This window comes from Otolemur garnettii, unplaced genomic scaffold, assembly GCF_000181295.1.
Source record: "Otolemur garnettii isolate 467f Iridium unplaced genomic scaffold, OtoGar3 scaffold00028, whole genome shotgun sequence".
Classification (NCBI taxonomy): domain Eukaryota; kingdom Metazoa; phylum Chordata; class Mammalia; order Primates; family Galagidae; genus Otolemur; species Otolemur garnettii.
This window is the reverse complement of record NW_003852423.1, coordinates 19,293,367-19,312,152: the sequence shown is the minus strand read 5'-3', so window position 1 is coordinate 19,312,152 and position 18,786 is coordinate 19,293,367. Positions and strand designations below refer to the sequence as shown.

At 42.2% G+C, this 18,786-nt stretch overlaps 2 protein-coding genes across 2 annotated transcripts in view; one reads left to right on the top strand and one right to left on the bottom strand.

The window, feature by feature from the left end:
• Positions 1-6,550, bottom strand: part of EPDR1 (ependymin related 1) — a 33,371-nt gene extending 26,821 nt beyond the window's left edge. Inside the window, 2 exon segments of the mRNA XM_012804354.2 lie at positions 5,969-6,265; positions 6,267-6,550. Coding sequence (XP_012659808.2) covers positions 5,969-6,265; positions 6,267-6,550 — 581 coding nt within the window.
• A 3,413-nt stretch (positions 6,551-9,963) lies between these two features.
• Positions 9,964-18,786, top strand: part of SFRP4 (secreted frizzled related protein 4) — a 9,667-nt gene continuing 844 nt past the window's right edge. Inside the window, exons 1-5 of the mRNA XM_003788593.3 lie at positions 9,964-10,691; positions 11,876-11,956; positions 12,054-12,119; positions 13,789-13,987; positions 16,438-16,501. Coding sequence (XP_003788641.1) covers positions 10,247-10,691; positions 11,876-11,956; positions 12,054-12,119; positions 13,789-13,987; positions 16,438-16,501 — 855 coding nt within the window. The 5' untranslated portion in view covers positions 9,964-10,246. The remainder of the gene's footprint in view (positions 10,692-11,875; positions 11,957-12,053; positions 12,120-13,788; positions 13,988-16,437; positions 16,502-18,786) is intronic.

Below are 18,786 nucleotides of genomic sequence, written 5' to 3'. Positions count from 1 at the left end.
TATTTGTGTTTCGAAACCTACAAGCTCTTGCTTTGTTCACTGAAAGGACCTGGAACCAGTGTCACCCGATTAACAGTCAGCACAGCTACAGCACAGATCCTGACATCCGAATAGATTCTATAAAAAAAGTAACCAAGGCTTCTTGAGAAATGGCTTACTCCAGGGCTGTGGCAGAGGAAATACAGATGATCTGGAAATATCTTGTTCCAAAAAGCAAGGAAGTGCTCAAAGAATAAAACACATCAAAAGAACATAGACACTGACTTGAAGAGGCTTCCACTAGAAGAATCTGGGACAATACAAACACCAAAATAAACAATGAAAGAAAATGGAATAAAATGAGAATTGTGGAGTCTGTAGTGACATAAATAAAGGAATAAATTGAAAGTTTAAGGATGAATGGGGTGGATGCATGGTTTTAAAATACCTCCCTACAAAATACTTATTAATTACAAAGGGAAACTGTATCATTTTACAGTGAAGAAACCTGGCAGACAACAGCCAATCAAGCCATCAAAGTGAACACCAGGATGTAATTAGAACAGAGGATTATCTCTGTGATCTTTCTGCCAAAGGTGAACAACTTGAATTTAATTATGAGAAAACATTAGAAAAACCCAAGTCAAACAACATTCTACAAAATAAGTGACCGGTAATCTTGAAAAATACTGAAGTGCAAGAAAGACCCGGGAACCGTTCCAAACAGAAAGAGGCCAAAGAGACACAACTCCTAAATGCAATGCCTGAATTTAAATTGGATTTTTTCTTCTATACAGAACATATAAAGGACAGTTGGCAAAACCTCATGACACCTGAATTTCAGGCAGTAGAAATGAGTCAATGCTAATTTCCTGATTTTCATGGTGGTATGAGAGTTGTGGAAGAGAATGTCTTTATTTGCAGGAAATACACATTTAAGTACCTGTGGGTCATGGGTGGGCAACTTACTCTCAAATAATTCAGAGAGAAAACAGGCTCTTTGTACTAGGATTGCAACTTTTCTACAATTGTGAGATATAGTATCAGTATAAAATGAAATTATGTACTTGAGAAAGAATCCTTATCCTCATCCTCAAACACATGTGATCATTGAAGTTATCCAGTGATAACAGCCCTTGGAAGTAACTGTCCACAGAAGATATGTGGACCAACACTCTCTCCCAAGTAATCCTATTCAATTCTTAGCATGAAGGGAGGCCCAATGGAGAGAAGAGTCTTCTCCTCTCTACTTATAAGCATAGGCTTGGATGAAAAGGAGAAGAAAGAAAGAAAACCTTGAATGTATCTACACAAAGGGACAATTTGAGAAACACTTCAGCATCTATGTCAAGTTCCTTGCCTCATGGTAGAAACAGCAAAGCAGCCTGATGGAATAAAAGTACAATCAGTGCTTTCAAACTATCATTTAACTCTATCTGTCTCTAGCTTTTAAGAAAGAAGGCCTAAAAGTTAGTTGGTATCAACACGGTAGGCATCATTAAAATTAAATTAAAAGATGAGTTAAACACTGTGGTTCTGAGAAGTTAAGGACCATATCGTGGTGAAGCCAGGAATAGAAGCTATGGGTGGCATCCCATGGCTATCTAACATAGAAGCCCCTGCTCTCTCCACCACAGCAGGTTGGTTCTCTTTTTAAAAAAAAAAAAGAGAGAGAGAGAGAGAGATGCTATGTTGTTCTACAAGAAATAATATGCTCTGGGAAAACTAGGACATATATGAATTAATCAGAACTTGAATTAAGAATCCCCTTGCCACTCCATTTATGACATATATTTCATCTTTTATAAATAAAAAGTCCTCAATAGAACACATAGGATTGACAATGAATAGTCTCCCAAAATGGAACCCCTTCTATGCTTATTTATAAAAGTTTCTCTGCTCATCCTACAGTAGTAGCTTCATTGATTCCAACACTCAACCATCATTTCATAAATAGGAACAGTAAGTTATGCTGGCCTGAGAGGGTTCATTCAGTATCTACATTGCTTCTCCCATAAAGTTCAACATGTTGCCTGAAATAGGATCATGATCTTCTTGCTTTTCCTCCAGTTTACAAGCAAATACTTGTGAATTTAACCAAGGAGTTAAGAAAGACAGCTGGAACCAGAAAACAAAATGGTATCAATTACTAATATTTCCCATTCTCTGCTCAGGCATCTTATCTGAAGCTTGTAAAGTTGTTTAATCTTTTCCATCATCTAAGGAAAGAAAGAGCCTGGAAAATCCTAGTCATTTTCACAGTAAATATCAGTGGGATTTTCCACAACTCTTTGGATGCAAAATGAAAATCTTGAGAAGTTGATCCAATTCTAAAACTTACTTCTCAACTTACTAATAAATATGAAGAGACAATTCATCCACAATTTATTCAAATAACATCTGGCTTCTTGGCCAGACTACTAATACCTGAAAAAGTTTCTAAATTTGTTCCAACAAATCTACATTGAAAGAGCTTAAAAATACATTTGTGCACTAAACATTCTTTTCTACATCTGACTTAGGGCCAGCGATGGAACTGAGAGACAGAACCTTGCCAAGAACTGGGGAAGGAGAGGAATAAAATCGCCTTCTATAAGTTAAACTGTAAAACCAACACTTAACAGATCAGGGCAAACAAATCAGACATTATCACAGAGGGAGAAAAAAATTTCTAGGCCAGTAAGACTTGGCTCTGACTCGGCTAAATGTGTAATATGCACATCTAAAGACTATATACCAGTCACAGGGTCATGGAAGAAGAAGGTTGCTCAGATTAACTTGAGCAGGACCCACCAAAGCTCTGTTTGGAGTTGAAAGAGTCAGGAGCAGCAGATTTGGGGTAGCAAAGAACCCCCAACAAGGTATCTCTGTTCTAAAAATAAAGGCATCGCTGTATCATTACCATTAAGGCTTCCCCTGGGCTGGCCTGCCTTAGTCATGACGGAAATCTCAACACTGAACATACAACTTAGCCTAGAGCAAGCAATCATTAGATGTTTGCTCAATAAATTTGTTCCAACTCTTTGCTCACAACCTCCTGATTGTAATCTGGCTCCCCACATAGTTCTGACTACAGGGAGAGAATGACTTTGTCTCGTGAATTTGAGTGCCAGCTATTAAAATCATTGAAATACATGGTTTGGACTTAACTTTGCTGCCTCCCAGGCTGCTGTCAAAAGAAGGGCCCTAGTGGGAGCACAAAGGGCCAACAATGAGTTTCTGATGTGTGGTAGATTCACCAGGATGATGAAGATGGTGGTGGTAATGGGGACCACCTCAGTCCTGGGCAAAGCATATATCTCCTAAATACTATCACAGAATGTACTGTGTTCTTTATATACTTCAACTCATTTAATCCCCATAATAGTCCAATAAATTAGGCATTAATAAGTATTCCCATTTTGTAAATGAGGAAACTAACCCTCAGAAAGCTAAGGTAACTTACCCAAAGAACTGTATTCAGAATCTGGATTCATATCTGGATTTGTCTGACTCCAAAGGCTAATTTCTTAAAAATACTACCTTTAGGGGCTATGAATCCATATCCTTTCCCTATTCACACTCTTCTACTTCAGCAGTGTGCTCTGGGCCCTTCCAACATGACTCTTTATCAATGCACCACCATTGTACACACCTTACACAGAGAGCAGCAGTCCACTCTAATCAGAAGTGCACAGAGTCAAACCCTATTTCAGGGAACAGCATGGCCCACCATGCCATAGACTGTTAGCTTCAGGACCCCCAAATGGGGCCTCCTTCTTAATGCTGCCCTCTCGCTCATCACCCCTGCTGCACACCACCCAATTATTGGCACACCCTCCGAGTTTAAACCACTTCAGTATTTCCCTAACGCATCCACTTGCCCCCTCTGACTATGGCCATTTCTACTATCCACCTTTCACCTGGACCACTACAGGTGCTTTTATTTTGCTCTACCTTGCTCCATTGGGGCCAGAATCTTGGGGATTTGTTCTCAAGGATGCGTCCAGTGATCTTTATACAATCTAATCATGACATTCCCCAGTTTGAAGCTTCTTCAATATGACTCTGTCATCCTCTTTTCTTCAGCCCTAACAGCGACTGGCCTTCAGTTCTCAGAGTGTACTCAGCCCTGCATACCCCAGCACGGCACACATACTGGTGTGGATACCCCCATGTACCCCTGGGCCAGTCTTCTCTTTACACCTCCCTGGTCAGCTCATACAGGTGCATTAGAGCTCACTCATATTTCCCCTCCTCCAAGAAGCGTGAGTTAGGTGCCCAGCCTCTCACTACATGGGAATTTTTTTATTTATGTGATACCAGCCCCAGATTCTTACTTCCCTGAAAACCAGAACCCACCCTGTTTGTAGGTACAGTGCCTTACATGAACAAGTGCTTATTAAATGAGAGAAGGAATGTGATCCTGGTATGCTAGAGGTGTTGGAATCCACCCAGCTTCCTCAAGTACCAGCTGTGTGATCTTAAGAAAGCTGTTTCATCTCTGTAGACCTCAGAGTCACTGTCTGTAAAATAGGAGTCATAAAAGCTAGACTGTCACGTTACTGTAAGATTTAAAGACAATCAGGGTGCCAGCCTCATATATCAGAGGTAGCCGGTTCAAACCCGGAGCTGGCCAAAAAAAGAAAAAAAAACTGCAAAAAAAAAAAAAAAGATTTAAAGACAATTATATGATATGTGTAAAGTCTTCAGCACCATGGCTGTTAGATAAGCACTCAAATGATGGTGGTGGTGATTATTATCAACTTGCCCATCAAGCCCCAACAGAAAACATTCTTGAAAGACTGTGTAAATATCCCCCATCCACCATGATGACTCTGGGGCTCCGGGTTACCTGTCCTGATGCATTATCTTGCACCCTTGAATATATTGTTTGCAAGGGTCTGCCCTTTCCATACATTCTTCAAGTTGCCCAATACTTCAACAAATTCCTTCCAGATGAAACAATAACATCAAGATTTATTTTGTTCCAGAAACTAAAGATGCCCTTTTTCTGTAGATCTTACTGCCTACTGGAGGCTTAAGCCATTAAACCATGGATATTCACACTGCAACTCCTAAAACCCAAATGCCCTAAAGAGAGGCCAGAGAGGGGGAGATAAACTACCAGGACTGTGGAAGAGAGCCCTGCTGATCCCAAATTAGAAATTAGGTCTTAAAGGGGCCGCAAGTAAGATGGGGTCTTAGAAAGAGAGTGTCCTCTGTCACAACAAATGAGGAAAGGTGAATTATCAGACCAGTGATGAAAACAATGTATATAGCACAGTCCTTCTAGGGAATATTGTGCAGCCACTAAAAATTGACAGGGAGCCGACTAAGACAACGATGGTAAATTGAAACCACGTAAGAGGCAATGTTAAGTATTAACAAAAAGGATTCAGATAATACATGACTTTCTGATCACTGTCTGTAAAATTTGCTTTAAAACAAAATACCTTAAGGGAGTAGAACAAAATTTTAAGTTGTAAAAAGGTGATGTGATGAGTTTGTGCGTGAAATCTTCTGTTATCAATTCCCCACACCTTTTGCAGTGTTGCCAAATTGCTTTAAAATGTAAAAAATATTTCTTAGAAAATATATATTCTTCCTGGAGCCCCTTCACAGATGGCTCCAGGAAGAAATGAGATCGCGCAGAAGACACGCCCTAGGCGGCCAGGCCTCAGCCAGCTGCCGGCCTGACTCAGCAGCGCGCAGGCACGGGGCGAACCTGGCATGGGGGCGCCCGCAAGTGCATCTCGCCCTTGTCAGGTCATTTCTTTATCTGCCACCGCCCCACGGGGCATGAAGGGGTGCTCGCGGCCAACATGCCACACTCAGTGGGACCAGCCCGGCTCTGCCCCCAGACCCCGACCTTGCTGACCAGGAACGACCCTCCTTGCAAAGGATCCCTCTAGAAGGGATCACGACATCTGCAAGGGGCGGGAAAGCGAGCGCCCAGGAGCAGGCCCCCGCGCCCTCCCTGGCACCCCTTCCCTAGCGCCCCCCGTACCTCTTGCAGGGGATCAGCGCCTTCCTCTCGTCCAGCACCCGCACGCGCTGGTTGAGCCCGTCGTAGGAGACCAGCGCGCGGCTATTGCGGCCGGTGCTCTGCCGGTACAGAACCTGGCGACCCTCCCACTGCTGCGGAGCCTGGCACGGGCGGGGCGTCCCCGGTGAGCCCGCCGCCCCCAGGCCGCACAGGCCGCCCAGGGTCCAGACGCAGAGGCCTCCCAGCAGCCAGGCGCCCAACGCTCCCCGGGCCTCGCGGAGGGGAGCTGAGCCTGGCATCGGTCCGCTGCCCCCCGGGGAGAGCAAGTGGGCGCTGAGCGTCAGGGCAAAGAGTGGCTCCCGCCGCTCGCTCCGCACTGCGCCTGCTGTGTGGTCTGGGCGAAGGTGCTTCCTGTCCCCTCCGTGGCCCCTGCAGCAGTTGAGATCGGAACGCGCGAGTCTGGGGAGCAGGGACAGCTCGGGTGAATCGCGCAGTAGCTATTTCTGCCTTGGACGCTGCCTGCAGCCGCTTCTGTTTTTCACTGCTCACTGCTGCCAACAGGAAATGCAGTGGCAGTGGTGCCACTAGCATCCTGAAAGACATCGCGTTTTAAAGGGGAGTGAGGGTGCTGTACTCGGAATGGGTATGTTTCTCCATTAACTGCACCATTCAACAGGTGATCACATGCTGGGACAAACTGCTAGGTCAGCAGAGCTACTGAACTTGCCGTGCCCACCAGAATGTGTCCCTTCTCAAAACTGCCACCTTCTTTCTCCAAGTTTAGAGTGGAAAGACAAGTCCTTTCCTGAAGAAATGATACTAGCTATTCCTTATGGCCGCTTCCCAGCCCCTGATCCCAGTGAAGAGTCCAGGGAACAAGGGTTAGGTCCTTGAGTACAGCCTAGGACTTGGGGACATTGTCTGAAGCTCATGACACAGTGAGACTTTTCCCTTCCCATTGCCTGGCAACACTACAAGCCAAGTGTTCTGTGTGTCTGCGGTGCTTGGTATCTTCAAGAACAAAGCTAATTGGGTTTGTGTTTATATAATGCTAGGATCTAATTCTAAATCATGCAATCAAGAAAAAAGAAAGCAACTAAAAAGAAAGACTCTTACATTCCAAGTTCATAGCTCCTTTCCATTTGAGTTGCATTCCAAGGATAAGGAAGAATAAGCCAGGTGAAAGTGAGACAGAACAGACACGAGTATAGTGCTGGGTTTAAGTACAAGGTAGAGTGTAATCTGAAGCCATATCACTTATTTTAAGGATGTTGCCATCAATACTGAGGACAGAGAGAACCATCAGTCAATCTAAAGCTTGATTGGGGCACCATCAGGTGCCTTGGGAGGCTCATACAAGCCACAGTGTGGAGAATGGGTAGAGGCAGGACAGAGGATGCTGCTGTCATAATCCTGGCAAGACATTCTGACTGGGCTGAGGCAGAGGTAGAGGGAATAGAGAGGGAGGAAGGGAGAGGAGGAGTCAGACCCAGGAGAGGTTTCTGGTTTGGGGCATTGGGAAGTCAATCCTGAGTGAGGAAAGGTAGTGAATTCATTTTAGGACTCATTGACTTTGAGATGACTATGGGATATTCTTGTGGAAATACCAAGAGGACAGTTGGATAAACACTTCCAGAAAGCAGCAAGAATCTTGGATTTGGGAGCCATGGGTACATGGTAATTGAAGGCAAAGAGCAAAACAGTGGTCTCTCTCTGGGGTCAATTTTGGCCCCAAAAGACATCTGACATTTGGCAATATCTGAAGACATGCTTGATTGTCACAATGGGGATGGGGAAAAGGCTACCTTTGTCATTTACTAAGTGGAGGCAGGGATGACACCAAACTTCATACAATGCACAGGACAGTTATCCCCACCAACAAAGCATTATCTGGCCCCAAACTTCAAAGGTAGCAGGGCTCAGAAAACCTGGAATACAGGGAATGTTGAGAGTGAGAATATGGTGAGGATGCAGCCTTAGACAGCTCCATAGTGGGCAGAGAAGCAACCCCTTGAGGAACCTACAAAGGAGTCACCAAGGAGAAGCCACTGGTCAAGGCAACCTCCTTAGTTACTAAGCTTTGGCAAATAAATTAAGGGGATAATGAGTTGAATGCTAAAGTGGGGTATTCTAAAGTCACAGCATGAAGAAGGGCAGTTGACAGGTTCTCCTGATGAACCCTTGCCTGATGCCTCCTCCCTATATAAACACTAGAGGCAGGCTACTAATGGCCTAGGGGGGTAAGCAAAGAGCTTTAGGAAGAGGGCTCTTCACTTCCCTCACCCCTTCTTAAATGACATGCCATCAGAAAACATCAGGAAAGCTCATGAGACTTTGTGACTGGTACTTGCATAAACAGATGCACCAGGTTCCAGCGGGCAGCAGAAGTTTGATCTCTCTCCAAACTTGCCCTTCTCCAACTAAGTTATAGGAAAAAGTAAGTAGTTCAGTTCTTTCTCTTGCTCACCTGGTAGGAACTTCAGGTGAAAATCTCCTTCACTTAGCAAGAGATTTAGACTCAAATGGCCTGAGATGTTGTCTGGGCTATTCCCCTTGCTTGATATTTTGCTAGCCTGGTTTGGCATCTTTGGAGCTTGAGATGTGTTCTTTAGGTAAGTATTTTCTAGATTGGCCTTTCTAGATTGGCCTGGTATTTTAGGACACTGGGCTTCCACGAATTAAAACTGGACTCTTTGGGTGAATCCTGAAATGCACCAGTCTGTGTATCATTTCAACTTACTATTTTTAATTCATGTTCCCTGAAAAAATAAAATAATGCACTTAAAATGCTCAGCTCCATGCCTTGCCCATGGTAAATTCCCATTCATTGATAGTGGTGCTTGTTTCTCCAGCTATTTTAATCCTTAGTCCTGGTGGGGATCAAAACTAACTCCGTGGGCTTAAGCTTTGGAGAGGAAAAAAAAAATACCTGCCTTAAGTTCAGTTAAACCATGTTTTAAAGATTAAGATGAAGAGAACACATTTCTGTATTGCTGTTGCCCTAAGAAAATATCATATGCCAGAGGATTGATATGCACACAATAAAGCCTCCTTTTCTGTGGATAGCTGAGCCAGCAGTTGGATTTACTACGTCTGCCTAACCCAGATAAGATGAAAGAAGAAACGAAACATACATACTGGCTTTGCATGGTACACAGCTTCTTACTCAATTCGAGTAACAGTCTCTAAGCACATCAAAAATCAAGACTTTAAATTGATGGGTTGGAAATTGTTTGGCATGGAGGAAAAAAGAATCTTTCAGACCGTAGTGTCTAAAGTTTTCTTATTTTCTTCTGGGTTCCATGTAGAAGGAAGGGGGAATGTGGGTAGCCAGAAGACATTTCTCAAACTAAAAAATGCTATTGCACCTTTCAGTAGTTCTATTAAGTTCCTTGAGCAGTGCAAACCAATTGCTACTTGGAAAATCTTCAGCCAAAACTAACGTCTACTAAGCATAACAACAAACTTCACACAACTAGGGACAGGATGGGCTAGCTTATATAACACGTCCATCCTATTCCGGTCCTTCCTGCACTCTCTCCCAGGTCCTCTCACCACTGTCCTCAGCGCTGCTCACGCCCCCTACCGGAGAATGGAAGTGCGTTTGAGAATTAGCGGCCAGCTACAGTTCCCACTTCCCTCCAACTCTATGCTTGAGAAACTAAGGCAGGAGAAGCAAAGTTCAGCTTTCACTCCGAAAAGCTTCTGTCCCTCTCTTGAAAGTCTCTCTTGGACCTCTTGTATCAGGTGTCCAAAACGGCTGCCAGAGGCACTTTTTTTTCGTCCGAAGAATAAGGACTGGCCAGACTGAAAGGAGGGGACTTTGGGAGAAAGCGGGATGACAGGCCTGGGCTGCAGCCGGGCGGAGATGATGTCACCGCTCCTGCTCCGAGGCCTGGGGGTGGGGCAGCCGAGGGGGAGCCCGCGCCGCGCCTGCAGCTGCCAAGGGAGCGTTCCGAGCCCACGTCAGGGGAGGTGTCGGCATAAATAGGGTCCCGCAATGGCCGTGGCTGGCTGCGCTCCGAGCTGCGGGGATCGAGACTGGAGCTGCCCGCGAGGGTTGGCGGCCGGGAGGCTCAGGGCTGGCGCTGGCGCTGCTGGTGCCCTGTGCGCTGGACGGCAGAGATCCGCGGCAGGACCCCAGAGCCCCGTGTTACTGCCGATTAGAATTTGGGAAGAGGATCGCTCCCGTGCCCACAAAGGACTTGCTCCTCGGAGAAGGCACAGGGAAAGGCTAAGGGAGCGGGAAGAAAAGGTTCCTTTCTGCCTGTTGCGGTCGCCCCGCGGGACGACAGTGCCATGCTCCTCTCGGTCCTGGTGGCGCTGTGCCTGTGGCTGCGCCTGGCGCTGGGCGTGCGCGGCGCACCCTGCGAGGCGGTGCGCATCCCCATGTGCCGACACATGCCCTGGAACATCACGAGGATGCCCAACCACCTGCATCACAGCACGCAGGAGAACGCCATCCTGGCCATTGAGCAGTACGAGGAGCTGGTGGACGTGAACTGCAGCGCCGTGCTGCGCTTCTTCCTCTGTGCCATGTACGCGCCCATCTGCACCCTCGAGTTCCTGCACGACCCCATCAAGCCGTGTAAGTCGGTGTGCCAACGCGCGCGCGACGACTGCGAGCCCCTCATGAAGATGTACAACCACAGCTGGCCCGAGAGCCTGGCCTGCGACGACCTGCCTGTCTATGACCGGGGCGTGTGCATCTCGCCCGAAGCCATCGTCACAGACCTCCCGGAGGGTGAGGATGGGGAAGGATGGAGGGAGGTGAGGAGGTACCGGGGCTGTGGCCGCCATGTTAGAACCCTTTGAGGCTTGGACAGGGTGGGAAAGGGGGATGCAATTATGAAAAAGTCTGATTTCCCCACAAAGGGAGCCATTTGCAATGTTTTCACTTACAGTAGAAACAAATAATCATGGCAAACAGCAGTCCTATGTATTTGACAAGTGTTAAGCACTTCACGTGTGTTAACTCATCTGCTGCTGAAAGCCATCTCACTAGGCAGGTGTTAATACTCTCTCCATTTAGTGCTGCTTCTCAGAAGTTATATTTGAAAAAGCAGCAATGGTCATTACTCCCCGCCAGGAGCGAGGCTTGTAAAGGCAATCACCCTGGGAAATGGTGACTTATGTTTCCTGGACATTGACCAGGAGCCAACTACTGTGGCATATTAGTTAGTCTGGTCTCTGCTTCTGCTTCCTTCTTTCTTCTTTGGTCATTTGGCTGCTTTTCTAGGAAGAAAGAGCAGGTTTAAATTCACTTCTTGAAATGAAACCTAAGAATATTTTTGCGTTCTTTTATCCAGGCTTTCTCTGTCCCAGGCTATCCCACACTTAAAGAGACTCTGGTGTTGCTGTAGTGTAATCTCTGAAGTTATGTTCAAGAGCACTGCCCCAAACATGCAGGAAGAGTGTTAAGTGAAACTCCTCTCTAATTTAGAGTTTTAATATATAAAGACACACACACACATTGCTTAAATTAGATAAGTGGTAGAGGGTTAAGCTTGGTTCCATCATGTAACTATAGAATGTTTCTGTACTGCAAAATATGAGGTGAGGATTTGAAAATATTTTGGGTTATTTTAATTATGGTGAACCGTCAACTTGGAAATCAACATTTTAACATGACGTTGAGAGGGAATGATGTGATATATCCACGTTGCCTGTATGTACCACACAGGTTACATGGATGTACATTCCCATCATTTCTGCTGAGCAGAAATAAGCAAAGTGTCACCCAAAAGGCTTCTAAGCCCTATGATGGCATTATGAAAGAAGTAGTTGATAATCACGTGTCACTTTTACTATTAAGTACTGTTCTTATTATGATGCTGTGCTAGTTTATATCTTGAGGTGATTCTTTATTCCAGTTGGGTGAACAGACCAAATCACCAACCAAACCCATGTGGCCTGTTTGTGTTCCAGATGTTAAGTGGATAGACATCACGCCAGACATGATGGTGCAGGAAAGGCCTCTCGATATGGACTGTAAACGCCTAAGCCCTGGTGAGTTCCTTTTTCCTCAAGGATCCCCCTTTCTTCTCCTCCCCAGAGTAATTCTGTACCCCTTCCAACTTTTTGTCTCTCTTTTGCCCTTTTTTAGATAGATGCAAGTGCAAAAAGGTGAAGCCAACTTTGGCAACATATCTGAGCAAAAACTATAGCTATGGTAAGTCATCTGATTAAGCCATTTATTTTTGAGACTGGGCATTTTACAAAGCTGGAATGTCAACAAGCTTGTCATTGCCAAGACCAGATCTACTCATCACAAAGTGAAGAAGAGAACTGATGAGTTTTTTAATCAATTATGTGGGTGGTATATGGCACATAGTAATTGTTAAACTTCTTGTTTCTTCAGTAAATCAAGTTTTAAAAAAGGAAATTATCTAGGTGAGAACAGTTAAGGAGATCAGATTAAAAGTTTAATAACTTGATCTTCCTTGTCTTGGTGAGAAGTGCCACTCATCCCAGATGACACACCCCACCTGGTCTCTTCCTGAGATCAGATTTCTCCGGGAAGAACAGGTGAATAATTCATGGATTTGGGTTATCTGAGGCCCAGGGAATTAAGACCCAGAGGCCCCGAGAATTAAGATTAGCCTGTATACCTTTTTATAATACTTTTAAATACTTTTATAAATACTTAAATAATTTTAATTTTATCATCATTTGAAAGTAAATTTATTAAAAAAATTTTAAGTGTCTGTTTGGGCTGGCTATTTTATATTCACTGCATTTCTTAAATAAATTCTACTAAAACAACAGAAAGCTGTTTGGAGAAAATGTTCATTTTATTTGCTTAGTTTTCATATTTTACACTGAAATTTTATGTCAACAAGAAACTTTACGATATATGTCACACACGAAAAGTGGAAGGATCATTGCAATATAAAAAAAATCTGAAAAAAAGAACCTGTTATTAAGCTGTCAGATTTGAGAATCATACATAGCCAATGTGGGTAATTTAACAATAGTAAAAAATACTTTATTTTTTCCAGTGGGTTTTTTCTTAAAGCCTGTTCTGGGTAGATATCATCTTAATCTGGTCTGCTTAGTTCTCTAACTGCCAAGATCCAGCCTTGGGTATCAGTTAGGATTTCACTGACATTCTGTTCTCTGGGTGTCATGGCCTTGGAACTACCTTGATAATGAAACCATTTTCCACTCAAGTGTTTCGGATCCTTCATAAGCCAGCTTCCCAGGATGAAATCCAAGACAGTCCCATATTAGGCTGATTACAACTCTGTGGGAGGCAAGGGACTGAAGAAACCAGAATTTAAAACTTGATCAGAGATGATGACATTAGCCACCATCTGTAATAACAGTTCCATCTCTACTCACCACGGGTCTCACTTTCTAAAAGATTGACAATCCTCAGAGACTCCTTCCAGTTTGAAAATGTTGTGACTAATCACTGTTCTATTACACAGAACAAGTTCAAGCATCAGATAAGTGATTGAAGAAATCAAACTTTTAGGTGACTTCTGATTCTCAGAATCTGTGATCCTAATGTCAGATCATTACAAAGGAGAATATAAACAAACGTCTCTGTGAAATTTTCACTGACCCAACGGCAGAACCCAAACAAAAGCCTGCTTCCTAATTTGCTTTCCCATCTTGCAGTATGATTCAGAGCTTTTAAGACAATGTTGATGATATGGGAAGCCTTACATTTAGCATATGACTGTGTAGGCTTTCCGCCTGCATTTTGGCTGCTTGGACATGACCATAATTACAGGACTGATTCTTTAAGAGAGGCCCAGGAGTTGGCATGAATACACAATGCCTAGCTGTTTCCCAAGGGCTTCAACAACACTTTTATCTCTTTTAAATTGTAGTTATTCATGCCAAAATTAAAGCTGTGCAGAGGAGCGGCTGTAATGAAGTAACGACAGTGGTGGATGTCAAAGAGATCTTCAAATCCTCATCGCCCATCCCTCGAACTCAAGTTCCACTCATTACAAATTCTTCCTGCCAGTGTCCACACATCCTTCCCCACCAAGATGTGCTCATCATGTGTTATGAGTGGCGGTCAAGGTAGGCTCAAAGGGGCAGGAAGGACTCTGTGCACAGTGCTAAATAAATAAATCTCCTTTCCCAGTTGTGGTTTCAACGACAAAACAGCGCCAGTAGTTCTTCTTTAAAAAGGAGTTTTAGGAGATATCTTTGTTGGGCTATCACAAATATCAATTCATTCCTCACACAATGAAGAGAAAAAAAGGAATGTGATTATTTTAATGAAATCTTTAAAACTCAACTTTAGAATCTAAACTAATTTCAAAGCTTAATAGGCAAGCAAATTATCTTGAGTAAGAACAGTTCTTTTCAAATCATTCAAATAATCTTAGTGTGGCAAATACTGATTTTTTCAAGGCCTCTTTATTAATAAATATTAAGTAAGTATCCATTAGAGACTATGGTTTCCCATGTTTTTCTTATATACCTCTCCCAATATTCGCTTGACAGACTATTGTACACACTCAAAACACATACAAGTTTTAAGGTGACTTCTGAATCTAAGAACACATGATTCTTATTTCAAATGATCACAAGGCAAAGTATCAAAAAATAAATATATGTGTCCTACACACTTGCTCACATATACATGCATCGCCCTGTCTGGGAGTATTTTCCTTCCCCCCTCTTTCCTTGTCATCTTTTCACGTACTGGTCCATTCCTTACAATATAAAGTCAAGCTCTTCAGCCTAGTTTCCAGGACGGGCCTCATAACTTACTGCAATGTACTTCTCCAGCAAAATCACTCATCTTTATAAATTAAGTCATCCTTTTCATTCTCTTCTATTAATGCTCATTCATTTCTTCCTGATACAGCTCAAGACTCTCTTCCTTCAAAAAAAAAAAATCTTCTGGAAATAGGCTTACTTGAATAATGTCTTATTCTGTATTCTATCAGTGCTTGGTACCCTCCTCACATTGTGGGTATCGCCTTGTGTTCTTGGTTTCAAAGTCACTCTACTGTCTATTTTCTCTCTAAAGGAGCAATCAATGTTTCTGGGCTCTTCTCTTGCATGGTGTTGGTATCTGTGGCAGTGCTAAATGCAGCAGGGATGTACCAGGTTACTCATCCTTAAATTCTATCTAGGAAACGAATGGCATATAAATCCGACCCAGTAAAAATATTTTTGGATGACTGGGATTTATGTAAGGGCATCTACTGGAGATTTTGAAAATAAGAATTATGAGAGGAAGTCTGCCCCCCGGAGACCCGCAAAACTGATGCATGTATAAAACTCTACTCATTAAAACTGTGTGGCATGAGACTAGATAGATGTATAAATAGATAAAAATGGGAAAAATCCATGAAACAGATTCTAAAGCATGAAAGAGCATTTCTATTATGAAGCAAATATGACAAATTATTATTTAGTGAATGTTGCAAATATTCTAATTTGGAAAAATAATATATTTTATTCTCTTTATGCTATGCTATAAAATAAATTTCAAGAGGATTAAAGAGACACATATCTTAAGTACTTAGTCAAAGAAGATAAAATTAGGCAACTAAATGTGTAATTATCTTAAAGGCAAAGTACTTCCTAAACATAAAAATAATGTGAGAAATTACAAGGGAAAATGTCAATATGCGTATCTGACTACACAATACCGGGTGGCCATAAAGACAAATATTTTAAATGGCACACAAACTTTATGGCCACCCTGTATTATATATGCAAAAAATCACAAGTAGAAATAAAAAAACAAGTAAAAAATCCAGAAAAATATTTATGATAGCTATGACAAAGAAATGATTATTGTACTCTATAGAGAATTCATACAAACTAGTGTTTGAAACCGTGACGCCACAATATAGACATATGTATACTAAGTTTATATATGCAAATTCCAAAAGAAATATAAATAGTAAATATAAATAGTAAATTACTTCCTAAATTCCAAAATTCAAATAAAAAAGATTTCATTTTTATCTAACTCTTAATGTTAGTGAATTAGATGAAAGTGTAACCATTTTAAAAACAACCTGGCACTATGCATTGAAAATAGTTTTAAAAAATACATAACCTTTATCTCAGTTATTCTACTTTTAGAAATCTGTCCTAAAGAAATAATAAGCCAGGGCACACTATGATATATAAGAATTTTCAATGCAACACTGATAGTAACAGCTAAACAAGAGGGAGATTCAACAGTATGGATATGCTAAACATTTTATAGATGTCCGTAGTTGTAATGTTATGTTATTAAAGTTATATTTTTGAATTACCATATCAGAAATTCACATAATGTCATGATAAAAGGAAATGTGCAGCATGATCAAAATATACAGTGTGATCTAAAAATATACACAGGTACAGAGAAGAATGAAAGGAAATACCGATAAAATGTAAGTGGCAGATACGTGGATTGCAGGATTAAGAGTTTTTCTTACAATGTTCCATATTTTTAAACATTATGCTTTTATAATGAAAAGCTGCTTATTAAATAAGACAAATTACTTTTATTCCAGGATGATGCTTCTTGAAAATTGCCTAGTTGAAAAATGGAGAGATCAACTTAGTAAAAGATCCATAGTAAGTATAACTAACAACACTGTAAATTTGGATATAAATGCATTTAAAGGAATTCTGTAGAATTTGGGGATTATTTACATTCTTTTATCTCCACAGTCTTATGGGAGCCAACAATAGCAACTTTGTCTTTTTGAATGGGTGATCAAGAGTATAGCTACTCTCACTCCTATTTTTATCAGAAGTCTGTCATTCAACTTCAAAGAGGGCTCATTTGTGTTCACTAGTAATTTACTGATTATTTACAAATTGAGTTAAGTTTTTTTTTTATGGTATTGCATTTAATTGTTTTAGTGAACTGGGAGGTTCTTGAGCAGAATTACAACCGTCTGGAATTAAAACCAACATGTATTTGTAGGGACATGAATATCTAGTTCTAAAACTCATAACATCATTATACATAGCAAAGTCCTTTCCCATACTGTAAATAATTTAAGATTTTTATTTAAAAAATTACATGCAATAAGTAATTATTTTATGAGAAATTCCATAATTTTAGTGGTAACATCATAGAAGTATTTGTAATTCAATTACAGGAGTTAAAAAGATGTGAAATTATACCATAACTAAAGACATCAGATGATTGGTTTGAAATTTTTAAAGCAGCCCCTCTCCTGAAAATGTGTTTAGATGTATTCAGGAGAATTTCTGTTTCAAGTTCACAAAGCATACTCCCATTGCCTGGGCTCCCTTAGTTTACACTAATAAAAATTATTGGGCAAGGAATAGTGTGGGTTACTAGTTGACGTGTGGAAAAGATAACTACAATACAACCTCCCTACTCAAGGCATTTCCAAATAAGAGCATCAAATGCTCCTGGGTTAAAACTGAGCTAAAAACTCATGCTCAAATACATATGAGCATGCTTAGACTTATAAGACAGAAAATTCTAGCAACACTGGTTATCTGGTTTCCAAGACCACAGCAGATTAGAAGCATCAGTGGAGAAAGCAAACTGACTGTAAGGACCTGAGATTGCTGAGAGGAGTGAAAGCTTTCAAGAATCAGACCTATTTGGGCCATTAGCTTTGGTAATAAATGCTCCAGTACACTTGAGTAAGAATTTGAAAACATCACCATGTGATAGGAACATACGGCAATGAGTTGATTCTTTGATTTTATTTTTTGTTTTTTCTTTTGAGACAGTCTCATTCTGATGCCCAGGCTAGACTGCCATGCCCTCAGCCTAGCTCACAGCAACCTCAAATTCCTGGGCTCAAGCAGGCCTCCTGCCTCAAGCTCCTGAGTAGCTGGGAGTACAGGTGCCCGCCATAATGCCCAGCTAATTTTTTTTTTTTTAGTTTTAGTGTGTGTGGGGGGGGTGTCTCACTCTTGCTCAGGTTGGTCTTAAACTCCTGAGCTAAAGCAATCCTCCTGCCTCTACCTCCCAGGGTGCTAGAAGGATTACAGGCATGAGCCACAGCACCTGACCAAGGTCGATTATTTTAGAGCAGACTAGAATTGTGCCCTAGGACAGTGGGGACAATATTTTTTTTTCCTTTTTATTGCACTTCTCATGCTAGAGCAATGCCTGGCCTATGGTCATGCTCAAACTTTTTGCTAAATGAAATATACTCTAAAAAAGCAGGGGCGTCTGTGCTACACTGCAAAGCACTGTCTATTCAAGTAAACTCGCCTTTTCATTTGTTTCTCAGGAGCTAGCTATTTAAAGAATAAATGCTTTGCTGTGCAGAAAACTTGGTTTTCCAGAATGAGTTATTTCCCAGTGGTTCTGGGTAACAGCCACTTTAGTGGATTACTAGATGTGGGGGGATTTCTGTCTTCCTGGGGGTGTGGGAGAATTAGGTGAACAGAGGAATGTGGTAATAAACTCCTACGTTTCTAAACTTCTGCTTTTTGCCTTATCAGCTTTTTTAGAAAGCTTTGCTGTGTAAGAAAGTTGCTCTGTGGAGCCGGCAGCCAAAAGTGTGTGCATGAGGTCACTGGCCCCTGGGGTTGGGGTGGGCGAATGTGAATCCCGGCTCTCACACTTACCTGCTATCTGGCCTTCTGCTGATAACCTCTGTGTGCTTGTTTCCTGATCCTGTTTCCTGACCCTGACAATGGTTCCTACCTAGAAAGGTCGTCAGGAGTTTCAGTAAAATGAGCTTATGTGAAGACTTCACCTTACGCTGAGCGCTTAGCCGATCACCCAACACAGGAGAAGTGTGCCCCGTCCGGTAGCTATTAGGATTACTGCTGCCCCGTCCGGTAGCTATTAGGGTTACTGCTGCCCCGTCCGGTAGCTATTAGGGTTACTGCTGCCCCGTCCGGTAGCTATTAGGGTT